The following is a 21,621-nucleotide window of genomic DNA, read 5'->3' as shown; positions in this document are numbered from 1 at the left end:
GTGTGTGTGTGTGTGTGTGTGTGTGTGTGTGAGTGAGTGAGTGAGTGAGTTTTTTTGTGTGTGTGTGTGTGTGTGTGTGTATGTGTGTGTGTGTTGAAGGGGTGTGGTTGCAAGGGAAAGCCAGAGGAACAGAGAGACATAAAAGACAAAAGACACGAAGGAGAAACAAAGAATGAAAGACAAAGATAGACTTTATTTTGGACTGTACTCCCTGGCACACGGTCCAGCTGAAGACGACAAAACCTTATTAACTCGTCTTGTCTTATCAAAATGAAACCTACTGCACTACCAGCTCAGAGTTGCCATGTTGGCCCAGGACATCTCCTCGCCTTCTTATACGGGTCTTGTTGTTATCGCTCCTCCGCGTCCCCAAAACCAAGCGTCGCACCATGGGCGACCGGGCCTTTTGCTCGGCAGCGCCACATCTATGGAACAGCCTCCCTGACCACCTAAGGGCAACGCAGACGCTGGATTCCTTTAAAGCTGGACTTAAGACTTTTTTATTCAGGAAGGGATTTCTGGCCTTGTGTTGAATCTTTTCTGTTATGCTTATGTTAATATTTAAATTTGTTTTTAATTTTATTGTATTATTATAGTTATTTTCTAATATGTAGGCACTCTGAGATTCCTTTGAATGAAAAGTGCGTTAAAAATAAAATGAATTATTATCATTATTATTATTATCTGTCGCGGGCATTGTGTGCGTTTCCTGTTAATCACCCGGGCGCATTTCCGTGCTGAAGGTGACACTGATACTCGCGAGCCTCGAAAACAAAAAGTGTCACTAACACGAGGAGCAACAGGATCCCTGGGTGGCAGCACAACACACTGCTCCACACGACTGCAACCCATCCAACATCCTTTTGAAGACACTGATTGTGTTCCCCCTGCAATTTCAGGGATAGAAGCCTAATCTGGCTTTAAAGCAGGGTTTCTGGAGTAATTAGAGCCTGTCGTCAGTAATTAATGGAATTAGGTAGACCACGCTATTATAAATTACAAGGGGTAGACACAACGACAATGCTGGTGATTGAGCGTGGGGAAATATTAACCACACATTAGATACATCCGAAAGCCAAATCTTAAGCAACACACAACTCATTCATTTTCACTTAATTGTTTTTTTCCTTTAGAGAAACAAGTACAAGCAATAAATTGGATTAGATGTAACCCAAGCACTGAGGGAAACCCAATACCTTCAGACCTCAACACCTGCTGCCTGCCAGTATAGATACGTGACATGCTGCCTCTCTCTCCAACAAGCAGCTCACAAATCTCTCTTCCAGACTTTCTCTTTTCTTCTGGATTTGCATGGTTCTTTTCATAGAAACCTTTGCAGTGCTATTTTGGGGGGGTCGGCAATAGGAAAAAGCAGTGAGGAAAATGCGATGTTTGGAGGGCTTGGATCAAAGTGTAGTTTGGCAAGTTGAATGTGGGCTTCCGGTAGTTAAGATTAGACGCTGCACCGGACACTAGGCTTTGTGTCGACTGCTTTTATCAAAAAGCCACCTTACACAGGAGGCTCGCCGAGCTCGAATAACATACATAGAGAAACCCAAACACAGGCCGGGGACATTATTTAAGCTCTTAATGAGGCAAAGAGGTGCAACAGTACACTCACCAAAGGTGACCATACACACACACACACCCTCTCTCTCTCACACACACACACACACACACACAGACACAAATGTCTTTTTTTGTTTCATCTGAGATGATTATCTGAGATGCCTCCATACCGGCCGTATCTGAGGCTGCTTTTCCCGGGTAATGGATATGACTTCCTGTGTCCCAGCCCTGATGGATGACCGAAGCTAACAGTACAAGAAGTAAGGAACAAGGGAGGTTTTAGACACAGAGCCACACTTCAAGCATGCATCTTTGTCAAGTCGCACATCCATTCATTTCCTGTCCCTCTCTCGCTCGCTCCCTCACTCACTCACTCATTCTCTCTTTAGTCGCTGTCAGCAGTGGCAACACTGACAACAGAAAAAAGACTGACACTTGCAAACTCATATCAGTCTTACCTCCACTGGAATACATTTGCTACTATGCCCTTTCCCTCTTTAAGAGAATACTCTCTCTCCTCTCTGTCTCACTCTCTCTGTCTTTCTCTTTCTTCTGTATTTAAGTGTATGTGTGTGTGTGTGTGTGTGTGTGTCTATGTGTGTGTGTGTGTGTGTGTGTGTGTGTGTGTGTGTGTGTGTGTGTGTGTGTGTATGTGTGTGTGTTTATAGAAGGCGGTATTTGGTTCTAAATACTCGGGCATACACATCAAATCTCCTTTATTTTGACGCGTCTGACATTCAATTTTCCTTCAGTTCTCCTTCCATCTCCCTTTTTCTCCTTCGTTGCTGTTTCATGCCTCCTTCAATCGCTCTGCCTGAAAAGAGAGAAGATGCACTGCGGCCTTGAGCAGGTTGAGCACATGAAATTCAGAGGCTTCCCTTCGAACTTCGAGTCTATGTGGGTGGGACATGGCAAAGGAAGATGAAACGCCAACCCCACCTTTAGAAGAAAAGAGGTGAGGGAGGAAAAAAGAAATTGATAGATAAAAAAAAACAGCAACTTTTAAGATCCCGCTTAAAGACGCTGTGTTCTAAAGAAATCAGACCTTTCCTAAAGAGAACGGTTAAGAATAGCGTAAAGCCTTATGTTAGTGCCAGGCATTTTTTTTCTCACGCTCTAAAACAGCACTTTGTCTTGGGTCTCACAGACCTTAATGCTGGTGAGGACTCGCCTGTTTGATGAACGGGGAGGGGGGGAGGTAATGCGGGTGGTACTGAGGAAGTGCAGCAACTCTGAGTTAAAGGGAAAGTCCGCAATTCTAACGCAATACACTTTTTTGTCAAACTCAGTGAATTGCATGTCACAGTCCTCTAGCTCTCCGTTCAGTGTGTGCGCTAAAAATAACTACAGTGTTCATGATCAGTCCTAGCATTGTAAACCGGAAACAAACATAGTGGCTCTGCCCATGTCATAAACAATTTCAGCTAATCAACACGTTGCTTCAGGAGCATGAAAAAGAATGGTGTCATTTGATTGCCTTTAGACCACAACCACATTAAGATGTCCGCTTCAACGCATGTTTGAGACATTCCCACCTTCCACACCATTATCCTGTGGAGACCAATGCAGGAGCTATCTGTTTGTGTTGCAAACCATTTCTGGAATTATGACTTCATAACCATGATATACAGAATATTCCACACTTAATAAACACTTACTAATAATCATTATATAAGCGTTTATAGTGATGACATTAACACGTTTATGCACAATTAAAGAAACACCACTAACTCAGATATGTTTTGCGAGGACATGATGGTCGCAGGTAGAAATGGCCTGTGAACCAGAGACACACACCACGATGCATATAAACAGCCTGTGCTTTAATTATCCCATTTGTGACCCAACATCAGCAGGGCCACTCAGCTTCTCTCCATGTAGCCAAACAGGCCCAGAATAATCCCATTTCACACAAAATGAAGGCAACACCCATTATGGACCGATAGTCGAACAAGGGATAATGGATGACACGGCATTCGGAAGCAAAAAATAATGTGGTGGTTATGTGGCCGCGATGTGACCTGAACGCTGTGAAGTCCATTTTCCTGCTTACACTACTGTGGCCAATGTTTTGATCGCCAAAACTGACTTGTTTGTAGAAGCACTTCTTTCTGCCAAACATTGAGTCTTTTCTTAACTTACAGGACAAACCGTCGTTACTCGAAATGGATGCTATGGCCAAAGTCCAGTCAATAGTTCCATACCTCTTGTTGCCAAGCTGGCATATCCCAGCATTCCGTTAAGCCTTAGCTTTGTAAAACCACTGTGGTCCTAAACTATTGCTATTGCTACACTCATTTAAACTTCACAATGAACAAAATTGATATGTAATTGATGTAATTCACTGATATGTAATTGTAATACAGCCAAAACACTGGAATTACCCTACTTTATAGGTGTGCAAATATCTACAGAATGCATCAGAATGGGAATAATAACCTTTTTTTCTTTTTTTTATATGGAAACACAACTCAAACAGTAGTATAACTCTATCTGTAAAAGAGCACAACATGGCACACTACCATGCTAAAATGAATTATTTGAAAAAGCTATCTGCTTCACTAAATTCATGAAATTCTCACAGTGTCCCGCCTTCTGAGGTGTTCAGTCCTGGGGAACAACCATCACCAGGTTACAAATGTAGTTCTTCATAGCTCACTCTTGATTAAAATGCTTGTTCCTGTAGGGTTAGACATATAAGCAATTTCAAACTGTGATGCTACATATCACATGTGACTTACTATCTCACTGTACTTAGGAGAAGATGAGTGGCAGGGCAAACCCACCACGACCTGATGGACTCTTGATTACATTTAACAACAGCGACATTATCAGTAGCCAAGAGCAGCCTCAACAACAAATAAAATAAAATCACCTCTGCTTTAGCAACAATACTCTCCCAAAACCACAATTAGCAATGACTCTTAGTGATCTGACAGGCGTGTCAGGACTAAAAGCATTCAGAGGCCCATTTGCCTATGTGCTAATGGAGCATATTGCTGGAGGTCTGGAAACATCCGTTTTCCTGCATCAATGCAGAATATCAACAGCACACGATGAATAAACGGTTGTCAGTGATTGCCTCCGCTTCAGTCTGAAGAGAAAGTGCTAGAATGCTTACACTCACACAAACACACACACACACACACAAACACACACGCTCCATCTGCAATATTGTATCGCAATCTCATTCGTCCTCCTCCTCGCTACACAGGGATCCCTACTGTGGCGGTTGAATTGGATATGATGGTTAGTGCTTTGTGTGTTGAAGACAAACTGGTTTGTGTAGGTGTGTGTGTGTGTGTGTGTGTGTGTGTGTGTGTGTGTGTGTGTGTGTGTGTAGGCAGCAAACTAAGAGTATATAGCACATCCATGGTTTCCGAGACTATGGGATGTTCATGGGGGCCACGCACATTGGGCACATCAGGCTGTTGTGTCCAAAGATGCGGAGATGGACACTCATGCATTCAGTGTGGCCTGTTCAGGAGTGAATACAAAGAGGTGAACATGCCTGAATAACCACACAAAGAGACTCATCTGCCGCCGATGAATACATCAAACGCTCGCAGTCACCTTGAGAAAAATCCTAAATGTCAACATCATAGAAAAACTCACAACTCTCTTTAACACCAGGGAGAGAAAAAAACATCACACATACATACACACATAGAGACACACACACTTGTGGGCCGTCAAACATAATTTGATATAAACACACACACACACACACACACACACACACACAAGCCCAAATGTGTTATGGTGAGACAAACACATGCAGAGATGTACTTTGCAGTTTGTACCTCACTCCGATTTCACACATGTTAAACAAAACACACACACAGAGATACACGCACACACACACATACACAAACACACACGATTTTGGTCTCCAACATGGCGCTTCACCAACGTTGACGCCTGTCGCTTCTGTGCTTCTGTCTTTCCGGGAGCAAATAATGCAAATAATGGCAGAATCCTTATGCATATTCAGGACACCACAGAGGCATGATGGGAAGCAGGAGCGGGTGCCAGACCACAGACGAGCGGAGAGCAGCACAGACCGAGAGAACAGAAGGAGCTGTCAGAGAGAGAGAGAGAGAGGAGGAGAGAGAGAGGGAGAGAGGGAGAGAGGGAGACAGAGAGAGAGGGGGGGGGAAGGTAGAGGGAGGAAGAGAGAGAGGGGGAGAGAGATATGGAGAGGGGGAGAGAGAGGGAGAGGGAGAGAGAGAGGGAGATAGAGGGGGGGGGAAGGGAGAGGGAGGAAGAGAGAGAGGGGGAGAGAGATATGGAGAGGGGGAGAGAGAGGGAGAGGGAGAGAGAGAGGGAGATAGAGGGGGGGAAGGGAGAGGGAGGAAGAGAGAGAGGGGGAGAGAGAGAGGGAGAGGTAGAGAGAGAGGAGAGACATAGAGGGCAACAGGAGGGGAAAGGCAGAGGGAAAAACAGAGAGTGGTAGACTGCTGAGAGGGCAAGAGTAAGGGAGAGGGTGAGAGAGAGAAAGAGAGAGAGAGAGAGAGAGCGAGAGAAGGAGAGAGAGAGAAAAAAGGAGAAGAGAGAAGCCGAGAGGCTAGAAGTCAAGTTGACACTAAACCTGCTCTTTTCGAGGCCCCGCTGACTCAATTATCCTGGCAATACTAATAATGCTGAGGTCTGGCAGCGTCAGCAAGCGGCTCAGCAGAGCTGGCACCATCACCACACAGGCCAGAGACGCGCCGCACCGCCTCACCCCGGGCCGGGCACAGAGTACTGGGCACCGGGCACCGCAAGGCTGGCGCTTTCACCTACTTGGACTCCTCGACCATCTTGAGTTGAAATGGCCCTAACGTTACCAACACACACACACACACACACACACACACACACACACACACACACACACACACACACACAGACATATTACAACTGCCCACACATAGGCACAGACACACCACACATACTTCACCTGCAGAAACAAACACACACACAGAGAACCTCCAACTACTAGCAAACCCACACACACACACACAGTGAGAGATAATGTCAGGGCCAAGCTGAGTGTGCCTGAGGAGTTGACCCTTTAAGAGGATTCCTTCACTCCAGACTATTAAAGCCAGTCCCCCATACTTCATTCTTAGCAACTCTTCATGTTACATAAGGGATTACAGATACTAGAGCTACTTATCTAGCCACCGCCAATGCTAAATCACCACCTCGTTCCCAGACAAACCCGACTACCGGTGACCTTTTGGGATCAAACTTTCTCCCGAAATGAAACATTGAACCATTTTCACTAAGAGCAGAGAATAAATATCAATTAGAATGATGGTTTAAAAGGGCACGTATGAGGAGATTACTGTTCCATGAGTAAATTCCACTGCCTCCGGTTCCTTAGGTTTGCCTCAGGGAGCCTCCTTGAGTCAGGACAAATGGCTGGATTGGTTCTACAGGAGAAGCACCACTTTGGCCCAGAAATGGGCAGAATATAGCACAAGGCCCAATGGGAAACGGGGGATTCTAGACCTGTTGGATGACTTGGTAGAACAACACCTCAAGTTAGCATACTGAGAGATGGAGTGGTAATTACAGGGCAACAGCCTCCGAGGTGTCCTGTTTATGAAAATACTGGACGAGCTGGAGGCAAAGAACTCTACAACGGCAAGCGAACACAAGTTGTTTTTGTCATTGATATTAATATGACCCAGGATGAAACAGGTCCATGAAAGTGTAGTAAGGTAGACAACAATATGTGAAGTGTATACTGTATTATATGTAGTGCATACTTGCAGCCAAAGGTGGAAAATGATACCTTATGTCCCGTCTCATGTCATTGCAAAATGATCAGCATCACCCCACACACTTGGAATCAGTGCCTGCAGTGAAATATTTCCACTGTGTGACTGCTGCTGTTCATTAAACACTAAGATGGCAGGAGTCACTCTCCTTAAAATGATCTGCTATAATTAACATTTGTTTCCAGGATCTTAATTAAGGCAGCAATAAGTAGATCTGATCCAAAACTAGCAAGCAAGCTACCTAAAAGACATGCAAAATCCTTGCAAACACCACCAACAGCCCAGTTGGCACTGAGAGGCTTGCAATCACACTAACTGGTGTCTTTTGGCAGATTAGCTGGCTATGAAAGCTTTTCTTCCATTTCAGCAGGGTGCTCCAGCCTGGAACACAGAACTACATAGTGCATCTCCTGTATGGCTATTGGGAAGATTTAGGTGTTTATCTGTCCTTCACATTCATATATGCTATCACAATGAATTTGAGGATGGTACCAAAACTAGTTGCCTCCAAAACCATACCTCAAAAACTGTCAAATTGTTGCATAGTGTTGCTTTTAATGAAGGGGTTTTCCGAGAATCAGCTTTCACCGGAGCTTTCAGATCTTCCCCATCACTTTCACTGTTTGCCAGCCAAACACTTTTAAAATAGATCTGGTAGCAATCTAATTGGATTTTGGCTTTCCTGGGACTGACGCAGCCTACTTTAAGCTACCTGCCTGGTTGATATTATTATTTTGTTATTACAACTTCCTACTTAAACAGGATCTATTGAGGGAAATTTAAATTGGGCCTCATCCTATGATTCATTACTCCAAAGTAGGCCTGAAGTAGGCTGTACAGAGTTCACCATATTATTTTGACAATAGAGATAAAAAAAAGAACATCTACAAGAAATGTGCTCATGATTATCTATTGTTTGCTCCGTACTCAATGTTCTTGAGGCTAAAATAACGGGGGCCTTGAAGACAACGTCAACATAATTAAGTCTAGCTTTCTTAGAAAAACCACCTCAACATATACGATGCTTGAACATCACTGAGAAGAAAGAACAAGAACAATGTAGTACCTTGTAGCTGATTAGGATGAAAATCTACATGAGCTGCAACCATGAATTTAAAGACAGTCACACAATGTGGATTGTCAATACTAACAGGAAGAAATGAATGAGCTGGAAGCACATGGTGCATTGACGAACCATTTCTCAAGCATTCAGATGAGACAGAAAACAAGATGGAGACAGAGACCCATGGTGCACGCAGTCTCCTTAAACAGGAGGAAAAGGAGATGTTGTCCTCATTAGCATACGTGTGGCGCTGTGCACATGCTCCATCCATCTCTGGAGATCAGCGTTCATGATAATTGACCATGAAAGAAGGCAATCAGTGTTATGTAAGCAGAGGAACACCCCAACCCCTCACACCCCCAACCCTCCCAGTCACTCTTCTGCGTCTCCCCACACACTACCAGTGGAAGACAAGGGACTTAGGCACTTGTCAGAATGACTGCAGGAAAAATGCGAGCTGAAAGTGAGAGGGTTTGCCTGGTGGTGTTGTTAGACGTAAGTTTGTATGTTTCAGTAACGTTTCACAGAGAAGAGTGGTCTGTTAAAGAGAGAGAAAGAGAGGGGGAGGGGGGGATGGGAACGTGCAGCAATTCCACTTTAACATGCAAATATCAGTTTTTTGTTGTTGTTTTGGTTGTTGTTGTTAGTGCTTTCATTTTTTAATGGCTTTAACTTGGTATTTTCTGCTTTCACTATGCAAATGTGAGTATTCTGTGTTGAAAGTGATGCTGTTCATGGTGACCACCGTGACTGTCACATCAACACTTATTGTCATTAACCCTTCTGGTAATGAGAAATGGCAGCAACTATGTGCTGCTAAATCTCTCTCTTCCCCTCACTCTCTATGCCAGTCTCCCTCTCTTTCTCTTCCTCTCGCTCTCTTCACTCTGTAAAAAGTTTGTATTTTTTTTAATAAATGGTTCAAAGTCTCTCCCTCACTCCAGGACTTGATATACTTGTCATATTTAAATGGTTATAAGAATATACGTATACCCCCCCCCCCCCCCCCCCCCCCCCCCTCTCTCTCTTCTTAGTAGCAGGGCTGGGGGGCTGTGTTGAGAGGGTGTAAAGTGCTAAAGTGCTGCTAATGTTTGTAAATACTCTCATCGGCAGCGCCTTCATCATCCAGAGCAAACACAGCCATGTTGGATCCAATCAGCTCCTCAAACACAACCATACTTAAAGGGCTGCATAGGGGAATGAGGCCTGAAGGTTATTTTCAGCACATCAACTCCCTCTGGAACTCTTTTGCTTTCTCCGTCGCTTTATACTAGCTTCAAATCAGCTCAGAGCAGTCTTTCAGACAGAGAGGTTTCATGCATCAGACTAATCCTCGACCTCTCTTTTATTGAAAATAGTGCTCTACAGATGCTTATTGACCAAACAGTTCTGGGGACTCATTGAGAGGAACTACCCACTAGGGAGCGAGAACTACGTAACATTCACATTGCCAGTAGGAACGCTGAAGTGATGTAATGTGAACATTAACAGAGCACTCACACAAGTACAATAGGAACTATGAGTGATGTAAGTGCCGTAAGTATATGGTGATGGGTTGAATGCAAGTGCAAGCTAGAGAGGTCCCTCAAAACGGCGTTCTAAGAACTATGATCATCCTAAGTTCCAGCAGTATTTACACACAAAAAAGGGGGTACTACCTCCAACAGTTCTAAAAACTATGAAAAAGTTCCTCCGTTCTGAAAGTACATCATGACTGCAGAGTCCATTTATAGGTGGTATCTCAGATGTCAGAGACTTCCTTTAAAAACCCTTCAAAAATCCATGCTGCCTAGAGCACTGTCAAAATCCCTCCCAGACAGTCTCGCTTTTCCTAAGGGCAAAGTGTATATTCAAGGCACATATTCTGATAGCTCTTACAGGGCATTTGAGATAGCTAATGTCTGCCCTTTGAACTTTGAACCCTGTGTTTCGACGATCAAGGCACTACATGCACTATGTGACGAACATCAAAAAGAGGACCTGTCCTCTGTTCTGGGATCAGAGGCAGGGAGCGAGGTGAGGTGGCCCCTACATCCTGCTGTTCCACACAAGCAGGCAACTGATCAATGAAGGGGGTCTGGAGCCCCTAGGAGCACTCCTGCTAATTAATCACAACACAGAGAGAGAGAGAGAGAGAGAGAGAGAAAGGAACAGAAAGAGAGAGAGAGAATGGAACAGAAAGAGAGAGAGGGATAAAACGAGAGAGAGAGAGGGAGAAAGAGAGAGAGAAGAAAGGGGAGAGAGAGAGAGAGAGAGCAGCCAACTGGGGCACGGTAGTAAAACGGGGAGCTGCTCAGAACACGGTGTCTGCAAACTCACGGTGACGAGCGTAGCGGCAATACCAAAGATGTAGGTCACTTGTGAATGAATCCATTTTGAATTACTATAAACCTCTGGTCAAGTGGGATGTGGAAATGTTCAGGGAATCTGTAATTAATATTGAGATTGGGGCCCTTCTAAACAACTCTCTATTGCTTTCAGTCTCTGTACAATTAGCACAACAGCCACCATAACTATACCTACTGTGATATCTTACGCGGATAACTCTGACCAGTATTTTCAGTGACTTGCAAGTAAATAATTCCAATAACACCATCTAAATTGTCTTGTCTCTCAAGGGTAAACAACACTCCTGTCCTCCACTGATGTAAACCCAGGGACCACATTAACAGCAGAATACTTAATGTACATCAGATACCCGACAGACACACCCGCTGATCTGCTGTCAATGGAGATGCAAATGGATTCTTCGGCAGGCGGAAGGTTGACAGCAGGAGAGGTCACACACAGAGGGACGCTGGATGCCAGTTACGCCACGCCACGCAGAACAAGCAGGTTAGTCATCATGCCACCCAGCATGCAAGTGGGCACAGAAGTCAAGGAGAGAAACACACTTTCTCTCTATCCATCTCTCTCTAAGTCTTCCTCTCTGTTTTCCTCTCACTCTCACACCTTCTCTCTGTCCATCTATCTCTCTTTCTACCTCCCTCTCTCTCTTGCACGCACGCACACACACACACAATATGGTCCATCTCTCTCTTTCTCTCTTACACACACAGACACGCATACTAAGGTCCATATCTCTCTATCTTCCCCCTCTCTCTCTCTCTCCTTCTCTCACTTCTGTTCTACCCCTCCATCCATCCACACATTGATCCATCTGTCCAGGCCTCCATCTAGAGACCCCTGCTAATGATAGCTAAGTGAGCCCAGAGCAGCTTCTCTGAACACTAACTGTGGGCCTAAGCTGCCGTTGTCCCCTCGTTTGCAGTCTGCACACAGGTTGAAAATCAGGCACCCTTCTGCATGCCTAATCAGGCTCGTCACCAAGTGTCCTGGTCGCGTAATGGAGAGCCCCAATACCACACGAGGCAACCTGAGAGGCTTTCCGCGTTTTTCCTGCCCGATCAGTGACAACAGATCTGGCATCAGTACGCGTATTCATAATGCCCTGGTGAAGGGCTTTATAAGCAATCTGCGTGTCAATCGTTTGAATAACACAGAGGCTATGAGACTGACAGCCTGTCTTTCAGCCGACCCTGAGCCAGTGCATATACGGTGGGAGAAACTTTAACCTGTACCAGGCTCTTCTCATTCCAACTGAAAGCTGTCATTGGCCATTGTTGTGGGTTTCGGAGTTATGTAATGTAGTGCCTCTAAGAGGCTTTTTATGCTGAGATGAGGTGTGTGTGTGTGCATTTGTGTGTGTCTGTGCGTATGTGAGTGTGTGCGTGTGTGCACACTCACACAAACTGGTTATTCATACAGAAGCATGTTAACACACAAGCACCGTTACACCACACACCCACACCCACACACAAGCATGCACACCTACAAAGGCAGCTACATACACATACACCCCTGCACACGCACTCACACTCACACAAATACCCACACTGTGTGAGTATGTGTGCAGTGTGTGTGTGTATCAGCAGCTGCGCCGGTGGATGTGCGATGTGATCGATGATGGTGTGAAAGGTCCGCACTGGCGTTCCAAGGCCGCGTGTGTGTACAGGGATTTACGGGGATTTACCGCAGATCAGATAGGAGCCGCGCACCACTTAGTGGAGATCGGCACCGCCGCCGCCGCTGTCCACGCTTCCCCTGTGTGCGCGACAAACCACCCGTCCTTGATCCCGGTGCTCATGGAGATGAACCGCCAGTGCCTCTGCTCTCCACGCCAAAGCCATCCTTTCATCTACCGCAGAGCCGTGCCCCCCCCCCCCTCTTCTGCTCTTCTGATGGCTAATGAATTGGTTTAGGATTGACGTCAACACTTGCATGTCCACACACATTCAACACATACACACATGTTACCCTCACATACCACACACAGACACACACACACACGTAACCCTCAAATACCACACATACATAACCCTCAAATACCACACACGCACACACACACACAAATAACCCTCACATATTACACACACACAGAGAAATGTTCCTGATCACTTCTCGGAAGCCGCGTTAACTGTGCACTGAATCAAATATCCTCCATTCTTTTGATTGTATTCACTGACGCCCAGCATTCACACGTTCCCTTTGATTTCTCTCCCATCCTGTCAATAAGCCGTGTAGAGCGCTATATGGCTCTCAGCCTTCATCATACAATAAACACCAGACAACAGAAATGGCTCACGCCTCCACACCCACGTGTGCTTTGGACTGTTTGAAGACGCCAGTGCCATTTCCCTCTCTGAATCTAGGGTTAGAAGCGGTGTGTGCAGACACATACGTTTGAAAGTCACACATACGCAAATACGCACACACACACACTTATTTCCATCACCCACAAAAAGTTGCTCTAGATACAGTGTCAGCTCGAAGGTAGAAATATTTACCGAAATGGCTGCTCGCTTTGAGGAAGAATCGAAATGCAGACATCCCCCCTCCCCCTTCAGCCCCAGCACACACACACACACATGCACACTTTTTTGTGAGGTCTGAGACGCAGAGGTATCAGGTGTGGGAGTCAGAGGGGGGTGAGTGAAATATCACCCATAAAGGGCCCGGCTCTCAGGCTCCTGTCAAACATCCTCAAATCTGAGAGAAAGAGGGAGAGAGACGAGATCCAAGTGTAAGTGGGAACAAAAATGAGAGTGAATGTGAGAGGAATAGACAGAGGGAGAAAGAGAGAGAGAAAGAGAAAGAGAGAGAGAGAGAGAGAGAGAGAGAAGGAGGGAGAGCAAGAGTGAGGAGGGAGGGAAAAAAAAGAGAAACTGCTTTTTCTGCCAGGTGAGAGCATTTTCCGCACTCAAGCGTTCATGACCTTCCATCTTCTCCTGGGCTTAACATAATCATTTCTTCCCCAGGCCTGATGAGACGCACTTAAGGCTTATTACACTCACGCACTGATACCCTTTCCTCCCATGTCCACTCGGCCACGGAGGAGGGCTGATTATCCGCGCCCCCCGATGCCAGGCCAGGCCAGGCCACCCAGCTGGACTGGCAACATCGCCGAAAGTGGCACTCACTTAGCCTGAAACAAACTATGTACACCCCACTCTTTCTCTCTCTCTCTTTTCTCTATCTTTCCCTCTCTCTCTCTCTATTCTCTATTTGTCCCTCTCACTCTCTCCCTCTTCATCTATGTATCCCTATCTCCCCTTTCTCTGTCTCTATCTGTACATCTCCTCATCGTCTCTCATGTCTTTGTTTCTCTCTACATTTTGCCTAAAGAGTAAGGTGATCCTTACCAAACAAGTGGGAAGCACATAATGCCATTTGTATTTAATTTAAATAATTTAAAGCTTTTATTGAAGCAAAGTGACTCAGTCCTGACACACATTTGTGTCAGTGTTAGCGATTCAAAGAGCTAGTGTCCTTATTATTCTCACACCATGCTCCACTACTAAAATCCAGCTTAACACAAAACCAAGGCCAGTGTGGTTTCACCCACGCAACGCTAAAAGCAGGCTACTGTAACTTTAAATTGAGACCATTAGCGACGCTCTACTCTAATGGCGACACAGTCTGAATTCGAGACGTAAAAATGAGGGTGTCGGTTGAAGGAGGCAAAAAGGAAGAAAGGAAGGGAAAAAAAGTGACTATAAATCCTGAAGCATCCTCACGAGAACACAACGTCTCACGGAGTCTTGTCTCTCGGCGGACTCCCCCGGACTCCTCCAGTGTCGAAATGTCCCGCGGCCGATAATTACCACAGCGCCTTGTCTAAATGAATATTTAAGAAGAGGTTAATGAGGGCGGAGCGGGGACAGAGGGAGAGAGAGAAAGAGGGAGAGGGAAGGAAAAAGAGGGAGAGTGGAAGAGGGGGAAAGAGGGAGGGAGAGAAATGGGAGCAGGAAAGGAAAGGAGAGAAAGTCGCAGAGAGAAGGAGAGATAACAAGGGAAAGAAGGAGAAAGGGAGGAAGAAAAGATTAGAGAGGGGAAGAGAGAGGGAGAGACAAGAGGGAGAGGGGAGGGGGTTGTTCTGGAGGATTTATGGGGGCCCCAGAGCCCTACCGCAGAGAGACAGCATGTTGGGCTGCAGCCTGGGATTCAGGAAAGGCGACAGAGACACAATGGCCATGGAAAGAACCTGTGAGCCTACCTCATTGCTCTTGGGCACAGCTAGGTGATGGTGTGTGTGTGTGTGTGTGTGTGTGTGTGTGTGTGTGTGTGTGTGTGTGTGTGTGTGTGTGTGTGTGTGTGTGTGTGTTGTGTGTGTGTGTGTGTGTGTGAGTGTACGAGTGGTGTGTGTGTGTGTGTGTGTGTGTGTGTGTTTGAAGGTCTTTAGGTATGTGTGTTTGTTGGAAGCACACAAGTCCCTTTGTGTGTGTGTGTGTGTGTGTGTGTGTGTGTGTGTGTGTGTGTGTGTGTGTGTGTGTGTGTGTGTGTGTTTGTTCTAGATTGTCAGTTAGATATACGCAAAGGATTTGATCAACATGAACAAATCAAACAAGTATTGTGTGTGTATAGGCAATCCTGTGAGAGAGAAAAATGCATTTGTAACCTGTGCACAAAAGCCCATTGAATCCCAGCATACGCTAGAAGAATGCTACATTATATTAGCTGACTAGCTGTTTGCTGAGTAAAGAGCCCAAAGCGCACAGCTGAGCTACCAAACATCCAGTTTGTATTGTTTAAATCATGGTCAGGATCAATGCACTTTCAATTGGCCCCAAAATGTTCAGCTAACACTACAGCTGATTTAGGGTTCCAATCTAACTCAGAGGGAAACTCCAATTTAAAGTGTAATTCGGTTTCATGTCGGAAGCCAGTCGCCTGGAGCTTTCACTTTCTGGGGCTTGCTAGCATTCAACATTTCCAAAGCCTGAGGGTCCATTTGTGAGAGAAATGCTCTTTGCACTTTCGATGAAAAAAGAAGAACATTGGTGGAAAAAAAACCTAAAGTGGCCTCTTTCACAAAGTCATGGCAAAGCCCATGCTAACAAGGATTCGATTTGCAATGCTGGCTTGCTTAGACACTGATGTTTTCTGTGGTGTGGAAATATCCATTAAACAACCAATGCGAGGTTTATTCATTAACGTTTACTAACAGGTCAGGTCAGGCTCATTAACGTTTATTTATGAAGAGAACCTGCATACAGGGATCTTTGCCAGAATCTCCAAACATAATTATGCAAAAGCATTATGTGATGTGACAATGTTGATGATGACAAATTCAAAGAATGTTTTTGAAGGGACCTTACTTTACGTCCAGTAAACTGCAAGCTTAGCATAGTCTAACTAACTATGCATTAGGGGTAGGGGGAATGTCCACATTCACATGTAAAGTGAAGACACAGGTGACTATTCTTTGGGGCGAAGAATAAATACATCAAAAATAAATGCCAGAAAAGCACAATCTGGTGTCTTTAAACTAAATTTAGTTGGTAACAGAACTGTTGTATAAAAGCAATATCATACTCTGACATATCATACACTTACTCTGACATCACCATGAGTAACTAACAAGTCAGGTCACTTGACCTGCAGACAGAAAAAAATCAATAAAAAAGGTTTTCAAGGAGTTCTTCATACCCTCCACCTAGCTAGATGTAGGCCTATGCTAGACTGCTCAGATTTCAGAGAACGTAAGCAACTGAAGAGAGGCAACTGAGGAGCTCATCAGTCAGGTTCATGTGGACCACCATTCCAGCAAACAGTGGATGGTAGATGACAACAAATATCACACACTTTCATATGAAAGCCAGTGACATCAAGATATCTGCTCTTGAAGGGGTAAGAGGAAATGCCAAATTTGGACCAGTTTAATCACAAGTAACACAGACAGAGTCATGAAAGACAAAAGCAATATCACATGGACCTGTGCAGAGATAATAGAAGTTATGTCTAATCACCATACTGGGTTTGGTCAATGTGACTCGTGAATCCATCTCTATTTTGTCATTGTTGTAATTGTGCAATTAGCTTGTTGCTTGTAATCAACCGTTTTACAGTCCAATGTGAATCTAATGGAACACTTCCACACCCAACATACGGAGTGAATGTGAATGATGCAGAGCCAGGCTATGAAGATTGCCTTTGGTTTCTTATTGTCACACATCTCTATGTGAGAATATTCATTGTCCACAGAAGCCAATGCAGTCAGACCCAGGGGCTGCGGCGATGGTGTGATGCACTCTGACCCAGGGGCTGCGGTGATGGTGTGATGCACTCTGACCCAGGGGCTGCGGCGATGGTGTGATGCACTCTGCACTCTGACCCAGGAGCCGGGCGATGGTGTGATGCACTCTGACCCAGGGGCTGCAGCGATGGTGTGATGCACTCTGCACTCTGACCAATGGGCTGCTGCGATGGTGTGATGCACTCTGACCCAGGGGCTGCAGCGATGGTGTGATGCACTCTGACCCAGGGGCTGCGGCGATGGTGTGATGCACTCTGCAGTCTGACCCAGGGGCTGTGGCGATGGTGTGATGCACTCTGACCCAGGGGCTGCGGCGATGGTGTGATGCACTCTGCACTCTGACCCAGGAGCCGGGCGATGGTGTGATGCACTCTGACCCAGGGGCTGCAGCGATGGTGTGATGCACTCTGCACTCTGACCAATGGGCTGCTGCGATGGTGTGATGCACTCTGACCCAGGGGCTGCAGCGATGGTGTGATGCACTCTGACCCAGGGGCTGCGGCGATGGTGTGATGCACTCTGCAGTCTGACCCAGGGGCTGCGGCGATGGTGTGATGCACTCTGCAGTCTGACCCAGGGGCTGTGGCGATGGTGTGATGCACTCTGACCCAGGGGCTGCGGCGATGGTGTGATGCACTCTGCACTCTGACCCAGGGGCTGTGGCGATGGTGTGATGCACTCTGACCCAGGGGCTGCGGCGATGGTGTGATGCACTCTGCACTCTGACCCAGGGGCTGCGGCGATGGTGTGATGCACTCTGCACTCTGACCCAGGGGCTGCGGCGATGGTGTGATGCACTCTGCACTCTGACCCAGGGGCTGTGGCGATGGTGTGATGCACTCTGTTTACCGTCTGCCCACGATCGGAAACTACGGCTGCATCCACTGAGCCAGTGGCCTTCGTCAGTCAGTCAGTCAGTCCTTTGAGTGCCACCGAGCACTCAGCAGATTCCTCCCTTCCTTCTCGTGACAAACGCTTTTCTTTCACAATTCATCTCAGTTCCGGAACCCTGTCAGACAGATTGTGTGCTGTCTGATCAAAAACACATTACAGATCTCTCCATTTTTTTTTTCTCCAAACGGCTCTGACGCCGCCAAGACACCACGCGGCTAAAAGCATCACTCAAGCAGGCCTGGGCAACGCTGACGGCTGTTGTTGGCACGGAGCGAATGTTTCTTAGGAATAAAATTAATTTGAGAAACTACCAGAGGAGGCTTATGCCTCTATCGCAAGAGATTAGCCAGATTGGCGGCAACCCTGAGCACAGAGAATCGCTGAGTGTATATATAGTGTATGAAAGTTGAGGGGAAATCTGCCGAGAGTCACATGAGAAGATGCCGCCCTTTTTTTCCTCTTTTTTTTTTTTTTGCTACGAAAGGAAGGAAATTGGCAAAGCGAGCAAAGTAAGAGGATTAGATATGTAAGCTATTGTATGTGAGTGGAGCGGAAGCTGTGAGTATCTGCAGGCACCCGTCCATGAAGCATAATGATGCAGTGATTGTGTATGCTTTGCTCATCTCTAACAGGCACTGGGGGAAGGTGGGCAAAGGACGCCCTCCTGATTGGTGGCGTTCGCTTGGGGGTGGGCTTGTCTCTATGCCATGGTTAGCCAGCGTTACAACCCCCCCTCTTAATTCATCAACTCATCATTCAGGACTCTTTTGAAATCCACACCGAGACCTTTCACGTGTAGCTGGAGATAAGGCCCTTAATGTGGTCAAAAGGGCTCTCTTATAATCACATACAGGAAATCCCAGAGAACAATCACAAGAGTGTCTCTAGGCATTAGCAGCGATGGTCCTGTAAAAGTCCAACATCTTGTGTGTCTCTAATGAATGCAAATCATCTCTCGTGGCTGGGAAAAGCAAACACTGGGCAGATAAACTGAGGATGAACTACAATACCTATATGTGGGGGCCAGAATGTTTCTGTGTGCACTTGTATCTTCACATGTGCATGCATATGTGTAAGCATGCCTGCAACTTTCTGTGTGTGTGTATGTGTATGTGTTTGTTTATGTGTCTTTGTTCCACTGAGGATCAGTGACTGTTTGTGGTCTGTCTGTCTGCCAGTGTGTGCAAGTGTGAATGTGTGTCTGTTCAAGGTGAAAGAAACAAAGGAGACAGAGACATTGTGAGTTTACGTGTACAGTCTGTGTGTGTGCGTGTGTGTGTGTGTGTGTGTGTGTGTGTGTGTGTGTCTGTGTGTGTGTGTGTGTGTGTGTGTGTGTGTGTGTGTGTGTGTGTGTGTGTGTGTGTGTTTGTGTGTGTATGTGCGCGCATTGGCTGCAGGCGAGCCTTTCTGGCTGGTAACCTACCTGAGTGTGAACTGCTCGACTGTGGCCGCCGTACTCATGCTGATCTGGAAGCCGACTGTCTGGCCCTGCTTCACTGGGCTCGCCGGCACGGTGATCTCCACGTTATCATCCAGCCTGAGGCGGCTGCCGCTCGCCTTCACCTCTTCACCGCCCAGCACCACCCGGCCCAGTGGCTGGGCGTTTTGCAGGGCCTCATTTTGCCCCAGACCGCCCCCATAGCCCCGGCTTGGGCTCTTCCCCCGGTCTTTGGGCGCGGGGCATTCGGGTCCGGCGCCCTCTGCGGGTAGGACGGAGTAGTACAGCTCCACGCTGGGCGGCACAACCTCCTGGGTCCTCCTGCGGGGGCTCTGCGCTGGGATGAACCAGCTGGCCGGGAGCTCAAGGGCTGCGACACAGATCCCCAGGCTGCCTTCCAGCCGGCACTGGGCCGTGAGAGGCACCTCACCAGGCTCGCGCTGGGCCAGCAGCCTGACGCAGGGCAACCGTATCTCCTCCTCCTCCTCCGCCATGTCCCACCGGCGGCCCGCCAGATAGAAGAGCACCTGGAGCCCCGGCCGCTCAGGCGGCACTCTGCGTGCCACCACGTGAGCCCGCACCTTCCAGGCCGGCGTGACGTGAGCGGGCGAAGGGAGCAGCGGGGACCCCGGGGCCGAGCCCTGGAGGAGCTCAACTGGGACGGGGGCCTCTGCCGTGAGGTTGGCGTAGCTGCAGTTGATGGAGAGCGCACCCGCTGGCCCCACTGCCTCGGGCAGGTGGATGTAGAGGGGTTCGCTGCGGGTCTGCAGGCTGCCATTGCGCATGGCCTCCTGGCCGGCCTCGCGGAGGAAGAAGGAGGACTCGGCGCCCTGGAGCTGGCAAGAAACCGGGAGGTACGTCGGCAGGGCGGAGGAAAACTTGGGCGCCGCCTCCACGCCTCCTCGACACTCCACTGCTGCTAGGAGACAGAGGGTGAGGAGAGAGAGAGAGAGAGAGAAAAAGAGAAAGAGGGGAGCTTATATTACTGTCAGTTCTGCTTAGCATTTCATACCCACTCTCTACCGCACTTCTTTCAAGAGTTTCACAAGTACGAGGCAGAGCACTTTTTCTGAACCCACGTTGTTACTTCAGTGACCTCGGTTTCTTTGTGTGTGTCCGTGTGTGTGTCCGTGTGTGTGTGTGTGTGTGTGTGTGTGTGTGTGTGTGTGAGTAGTGAGTACCATGACTCACTACAGCCCAAACTCTTAACATTGCAGTATTCAGTAGGATCATAATCTGTGCCTTAAAACAGGACAGAGCCCGGCCACCAATCCCTTAAGCATCCTCCTCTGCCCTGCTCCATCCCAGGGCTAAACCTGGCTGTCTGGCCCGTGATTAGGTAGGTGAGCCGGGGCAGTGGCAGCTGTGGGTGAAGGGGTAGAAGGGTTGAAGCAGATGTTTGTGATGATGGCTGGAGCGAGAGCATTTAAAACTAAAAACACTCAACCCACACCCCCCAACCCTCTCTCACTCCATCCCCCTTTCACCCTGTCCCTGGCCCCGATACAGACTAACAAGAGAGAGAGGGAATGAGAGTGAGAGACAGAGAGACACAGAGAGCGACAGAGAGAGAGAGAGAGAGTGAAGAGAATGAAAGAGGGAAAGAGAGAGAGAGGGGTCCATCTGGACAGGACAGGGCCAGGGGCCAGAGGGGGGCAGGAGGAGGTGGGGGGGGGTCAGCTAAGGGGTGAGGGAGATGCCAGTTATTAGCTCACACATGAGCTCCTTCCATCATCACACACACATGCACACACACATGCACACACACAGACAAACTCATGCACACACACACACACACTGCACATGAACACACACATTCTGTGCTCTGTTATATAACCAGGAGGAAGAATCTCCGTCACAGACGTACACAAACTCAAATCATATATCATGCAAAACCTGCTGTTGAAATTACAAGTCAAACTAAAAATGTTCTCATTACAAAAACAACATACACTGACACAGGGCACAGACAGTGTACATCTACGTTGGCTACAACTCAAAGCAGGCTCGTACACAGACACTTTAACACATCCGGGGTCATCATACAGTAGGTTAATTCAGACCCATAACATGTTAAGTGGAAGCAGCTGATGGCCGCACGTTCCATCCATGACACCGAGCAGGCCACCTGCTCTGCTAATGCACATCAGGCACCATGCTGCAGTACAGGACTGGAAAAGGGTTCAGGCCTGTGTTTGGGGGGTGTCAGCGTGATTATATACACACACACCTGTGACAGCTGACACAATGCAGTGCAGAAATGGCTTCTGAAAGTCACAATGCCCCCTAA

The 21,621-nt window shown here is 47.3% G+C and overlaps 1 protein-coding gene across 1 annotated transcript in view; it reads right to left on the bottom strand.

Annotated features, from left to right (window-relative positions):
- Nucleotides 1-21,621, bottom strand: part of LOC308376675 (transmembrane protein 132C) — a gene marked incomplete at both ends in the record, with an annotated part of 164,422 nt that overhangs the window by 87,575 nt on the left and 55,226 nt on the right. Inside the window, one exon of the mRNA XM_080853113.1 lies at nt 19,317-20,250. Within this exon, the coding sequence (XP_080709239.1) occupies nt 19,317-20,250 (934 nt within the window). The remainder of the gene's footprint in view (nt 1-19,316; nt 20,251-21,621) is intronic.

The sequence above is a fragment of the Sprattus sprattus genome (genome assembly GCF_963457725.1).
Source record: "Sprattus sprattus genome assembly, chromosome: 15".
Classification (NCBI taxonomy): Eukaryota; Metazoa; Chordata; class Actinopteri; order Clupeiformes; family Clupeidae; genus Sprattus; species Sprattus sprattus.
The sequence above is the reverse complement of the archived record's forward strand: the minus strand, read 5'-3'. Positions and strand labels throughout refer to the sequence as shown.